Source organism: Carex rostrata, chromosome 9 (genome assembly GCF_964058835.1).
Source record: "Carex rostrata chromosome 9, lpCarRost1.2, whole genome shotgun sequence".
Taxonomy (NCBI): domain Eukaryota; kingdom Viridiplantae; phylum Streptophyta; class Magnoliopsida; order Poales; family Cyperaceae; genus Carex; species Carex rostrata.
The window spans coordinates 4,821,252-4,826,852 of record NC_135926.1 but is presented as its reverse complement, the minus strand read 5'-3'; the positions used below and the strand labels follow the sequence as shown (position 1 = coordinate 4,826,852).

Sequence of the window (5,601 nt, the reverse complement as noted above, 5' to 3'; positions counted from 1 at the left end):
CAAGCCACTCATAGGGTTCAAAAAACACACAAACACAGAGAAAATAAGAAATAGAACAAACAAAATGGGAGGAAAATCTCTCTTCCAGTGGCTCCTTCTGATGCTCATTTGTTCATGCCTTGTCTCCCTCTCCTCTTGTACAAGACCAGCAAGACTCCTTTCTTCTTCTATGGGTTCTCTTAATGTGAAGGCGGTGAATCTTGGAGGATGGCTCGTAACAGAGGGTTGGATCTTACCTTCTCTTTTCGATGGCATTGTGAACAAAGATATGCTGGTAAGATCATGGTACCAACGTACCTGGTTTTATACATTTTTAACGCTTCATATTGGATTGCTGCTGATTGGTATATGGAATTGCAACTATTGGTTACATTACTGCTGTTTTACATTATTAAAACCTCAAATAATTCCTCTGAGGAAAATATAGTGGAGCTTTGGGTACATTATTTTAATTTTTTAACATTTGTTCCATTGTTGGGGAAATAAAAAGAAATGTTATTGATATATTCTAATATTTGGCACTCTGTGTCCTTATGTCTACCCTCTTGGCCTCTTTCATGTTCTAATACCATCATTTTTTTTTCTTTGTACAATAAAATACTTATAGGATGGGACCCAAATTCAGCTCAAGTCAGTCACACAACAAATGTACTTGTCTGCTGAGACCGGTGGTGGAACGATCATTGTTGCAAACCGTACCAGTGCCTCTGGTTGGGAAACCTTTAAGGTTAACCTCTTCTCTAACTAAACTGTAATACAAACCAATATTTCAACTAACTATATTGATAACAGTAATCTAAACCAAGTATTTTCTAATATAACAGTTGTGGAGGATAAATGAGTCAACGTTTAACTTTAGGGTCTTCAACTTGCAATTTGTTGGGTTAAGCAGTGACGAAAACCAAGTTGTGGCCACAGCAGCAAGTCCCGGTGAAACAGAGACATTTCAAATTGTAAGAAATTTAACTGCGAGCCGGGTTCGAATTAGAGCGCCAAATGGCTCATTCCTTCAGGTACTAACAAGACAAAAGGAATTTATTTTTCTGCAACAGAACTATTAATTTCAGGTTGAGTGCACATTTCAACTGCTAGTCCAGTGTATCAAACTATTAATCACCCAAAACTCAAATGTGAACCATTGACAAGCAAACCTCTCAATCCACCCAAAATTCATGAACATCAAATTTTGAGACATTTAATAAAAATCATAAAAGGTCATTTTGTGCCAACCGCTCAGGCAAAGACAGCAGTGTCGGTAACGGCAGATTACACCGAGGAGAGCACGAGCTGGGGAAATGATGACCCGTCTGTGTTTGAGATGACAATGGTTGGACAGCTGCAAGGCGAGTTTCAAATCACTAATGGTTATGGCACTGAGGCCGCCACGACTATTCTAACGGTAATTATGCTTATTAAGACTATTGACTTGTCAAACTCTGTTTTCATTGCTTTCAGGGCCAAAAGCATGCTTTGATGACCTTCTCGGTTAAATAAAAAAATTACGGGATAGCTGCGTTGCAAAGTCAAAATTGCACAGGAATGTTGCATTGGTTCAAAATCATAGTTTCCCAGATAATACAGACCTATACCTATTAGATGTCCAAAATATAGATTACTTGTCCTTGAATTATCCACCATTATGTACTATTATCTAGACATAGACACTGGGTCAAGGTCGTAAACCCATTACCTCATAACGTCCAAGCAAACATGCTGGCAGGATATGAAATAGATAATGACATTTGAACTGATTAAAATCAGATATGGCAAGTTGTTATTTATTCTAGTCAGGCCTCCAGTTGAAAGGGAAACAGTCTAATCATTAATAAAAATCAACATTGTGTTATCAGTTCTCATTCTTTGACATGTGTTCCGCCCTTCATATATTTTTTAATTTTGCATTAAAAAAATTTAGAACCAGTCAAACAAGGTCCTTTAGTTTATCTGTAATTCCCATCGGAAAGTATTCAAAAGAAACAAATATATAGTGGCAGATGCAACGAAATCCGCACTTCACTTTGATAAGATAAGGTACTATGTATATATCCTTAACAATATTAGTGCCATCCTAATTGTCAAATTTCATGTTGTGGCAGAACCACTGGAGCACTTATATTGTGGAAGATGACTTCAGATTCATAGCAAATAATGGATTGAATGCTGTTAGAATTCCTGTCGGGTGGTGGATAGCAAGTGACCCGAATCCACCAAAGCCTTTTGTGGGTGGCTCTCTCCAAGCATTAGACAATGCCTTCACATGGGCTGAGTAAGCAACTCATCCTCTGCTCTCTTCACCTTTCTTTAATAAGAGAATGGCATCCATCTTAAAAGGGCAAAAAGAAAACATTCTTTGAGTATTGATACTATCCTCTGTGTTTTGATTTTTCTGCCCCCCTCCCCCCACGCCAACCACCCCCCACCCCACCACACCACCTTTTTTTTGTCCATTACTTAGAAAGTAAATGAGAAACTTACAAAGTAGGGCTAGCTAGCTGGAAAAATTTTACTGAAATATTATCTTCATGGTAGTTATTGAAATCATAATACAGTAACAGTTATGTTAGCTAGAATTTGGGTTCAGTTCTTAGAATAAAGAGGTAAATACTCCATTTTTACATTATCTCTTTGGAAAATCAGGAAGTACAATTTGGGAGTAATAGTGGATCTCCATGCTGCTCCTGGCTCGCAAAACGGGTATGAGCACAGTGCGTCTAGGGATGGATCACAGGAGTGGGGCACCACTGATGAAAACATTGCCCAAACAGTTAATGTAATCGATTTCCTTGCATCCAGGTAATTATAGCACTCATTTTTCAAGAATTTATTTTCATAAAATGTGTTCCTAAGCTAGTAAATTTTTAATTTACTCAGCAACAGTATTTTTCTAATTGCAGATATGCTAAAAGAAGTGGCCTTCTTGCCATAGAACTGATCAACGAACCGTTAGCGCCAAAAGCAACTCTAGACAGCCTAAAGAAGTACTACCAAGAAGGTTACAATGTGGTTAGGAAGTACACATCAAATGCATATGTGATTATGTCGAACCGGTTGTCTGCTTCATCAACTGAACTCCTCCAGTTTGCCAGTGGCTTTCAAAAATCAGTCCTTGATGTACATTACTACAACCTTTTTACCAGTGAGTTTACTACCATGACAGTGCAGCAGAATATAGATTATGTGAACAACAACCGATCGGCAGATATAAGCACGGTGTCAATTGCAAATGGCCCCCTTGTTTTTGTTGGTAAATCATATTTTTTTTTAAACTAATTACGATTCCAAGTGTTTAAATCCAATTTTGTACATTATGCAGAGGGTTTATTGAATTAGTGTGATTAATTACAGGAGAATGGACTGCAGAGTGGGATGTAAATGGGGCAACACAGCAGGATTATCAAAGATTTGCACAGGCTCAATTAAATGTGTACGGACGGGCCACATTTGGATGGGCCTATTGGACATTGAAAAATGTATATGACCACTGGAGCTTGGAATGGATGATACAGAACGGTTATATTTCTTTGAAATGAATTAGGCCCATGCACCACTCAGAGAAGTTGTAGTACCAATGAATGTTCTAGTCAATAAAGCCGAAAGCAAGAAATAAAATAGTATCCCTGTTAAACATATGTATAATTGTTTATGTTGGTGTCAGAATAAATTTCTTGGGATCGGTCGTCCTTTTGTATTTTTCAATAAATGATTGTTTAATGTCTCAAAGGTTAGAAATGGATTTAATTGTCATTAAATAAAATAGTTGAAGAATATGCTTTTTATGATTTTGTCTGAAACATTAAAGTTGAAAAAATTATGGTTTTGACTTCAAGTTATTTATTTTAAATATAAATATATGTTATTTACTTCTTTACATTTTCCAGTGGAACAGTCAATTTATTTATTCAAGCAAATATTTTAATGTATGGATTAGTCCATGGTCTACTCCAACGCCTGCCAATTCATACACGTACCAGAAAATTTAACGACGACCTCATACTAAAAGAAAATGACAAAACGTAAAGGTAAAAAATATACCGACAGAAATCACTGATAGTAAAGCTTAACTCGAGCTAAATGATACACAAGGAATCCATAAAATAAAAAGGCTACTAAAATATTTTTTTGTTCTGGATGTAAAAAGGCGAAGATAAATTTCTCAATGTTATTATGTCGATGAAAAATCAAGCATAAATCAAGGATTCACATATTTTATAAGGGATAAACTCCGTACTTACATAATGCAGGAACGGTCAAATACTTATCAAAGCAATTTACACGATTAATTTCTTACAAAAATTTGAACAATAGTGGGACTGCAATTTATTATGTATAATTTTGGTCTCGTTTTAATTAGATTAACCATACATCACGGCAGCTAATTTATTTTAGCGGAGGGATCCAATTACACCATAAAAATGGTGACACATCTTGATACTATATTTTTATAAGTTATTTTTATAATTTTAAATTTCAAAATAGTCGATCCGAACCGTTCAACGTGATGTCCATATTAAAATGTACTTCGAGACCAAATTTTACATTTTTTGAAAATTTATTACTATTTATTTAGAATTTTTAAAAATTGCTGCTTTTCAATGATCTAAAATTACCTGAAAACAACAATTTTATACACATCTTAATAAATACTAAAAAAATTGCGAAAAATATAAAATTTGGTCTCCAAACACATTTTAATATGTAGATCATGTTGAACGGTTCGGATCATCTGTTTGGATTTTAAAATCACGAAAATAACTTATAAAAATATAGTATCAAAGATATGTCACAATAAAATAGTGTAATTCGATCCCTCTTCTTTATTTTAACCTAATTCAGAATCCACAGCAATGCATATTCAAGTAACGAAATCCGTTTAGATATGGGAGATTTTATAATTTAGTAAAAGTAAAGGGGCTGCACAAAATAGCCAAATTAACATCACCTTGCAAAATCCCCTACTATTCATGAAGTCATTTTTCATACCGTCAGTCAGTCACTAGGAATTCTAGACTGTTCAAGTTTGATCAGACATTCAGACTTTCTCCATATCATTGGAGAAGATCCCAACACTTTGAGGCAAAAACGCGTCAAAAGAGAGCGGTTAATAAAATACCGGAGGGTGATTAAATTTTTACAAAGTATTCTGATATTTTTTTTCTTAAAACATGGTTTCTTTTTTCCTTTTTATATTCTATTTTATAATTTTTTTTACAAACTAAACACAACTGACCTAGCTGTTTTGATGCAATGGTCGATGTAACAAATTCCAAACCGCACAGGATACAACTGCATTTGGTTTCTGAACTCACGGTTAGCAATTCAAAATTAACATAAATCGATTTATAATAGGATGGTCAACAAGCACATTCTAAAAATGTAAACAATACTGTTATTTTAGGGAATCGCCGGTTAAAGACTTCTAAATAATGCAAAAAAAAAAACTTTCCAAAACAAACTAACTGGTACTTACAACATCATATATAGAGCCAATTAATCTTCTGATGCGACCATTCATTCAATAGAAAGCATCTTAACCAAAAACAAAGGATTCTGATTCCTTCTCTTCCATTCAAACAGGCAAAAGAAAGAAGAAAATCCCCAATT

At 34.9% G+C, this 5,601-nt stretch overlaps 1 protein-coding gene across 2 annotated transcripts; it reads left to right on the top strand.

Moving 5' to 3' along the window:
• Window positions 1-3,710, top strand: LOC144559537 (putative glucan 1,3-beta-glucosidase A). 2 transcript variants are annotated; one of them, XM_078308592.1, is made up of 8 exons: window positions 1-274; window positions 608-727; window positions 825-1,013; window positions 1,238-1,399; window positions 2,097-2,266; window positions 2,638-2,793; window positions 2,895-3,244; window positions 3,346-3,710. In XM_078308592.1, exons 1-8 carry the CDS (start codon window positions 65-67, stop codon window positions 3,528-3,530), a joined length of 1,542 nt encoding a protein of 513 aa, XP_078164718.1. In that variant the 5' UTR covers window positions 1-64; the 3' UTR covers window positions 3,531-3,710. The 2 variants fall into 2 exon arrangements, with proteins under 2 accessions (XP_078164718.1, XP_078164719.1); XM_078308593.1 differs by having other exon boundaries at window positions 5-274; window positions 860-1,013.
• Window positions 3,711-5,601: the final 1,891 nt, after the last annotated feature.

Coding starts and splice junctions, on each gene's coding strand:
- LOC144559537 (XM_078308592.1), top strand. CDS start 65: ATGGGAGGAAAATCTCTCTTCCAGTGGCTCCTTCTGATGCTCATTTGT. Junction 728..824: donor CTGGTTGGGAAACCTTTAAG/GTTAACCTCTTC, acceptor CTAATATAACAG/TTGTGGAGGATAAATGAGTC. Junction 1,400..2,096: donor CCGCCACGACTATTCTAACG/GTAATTATGCTT, acceptor ATGTTGTGGCAG/AACCACTGGAGCACTTATAT.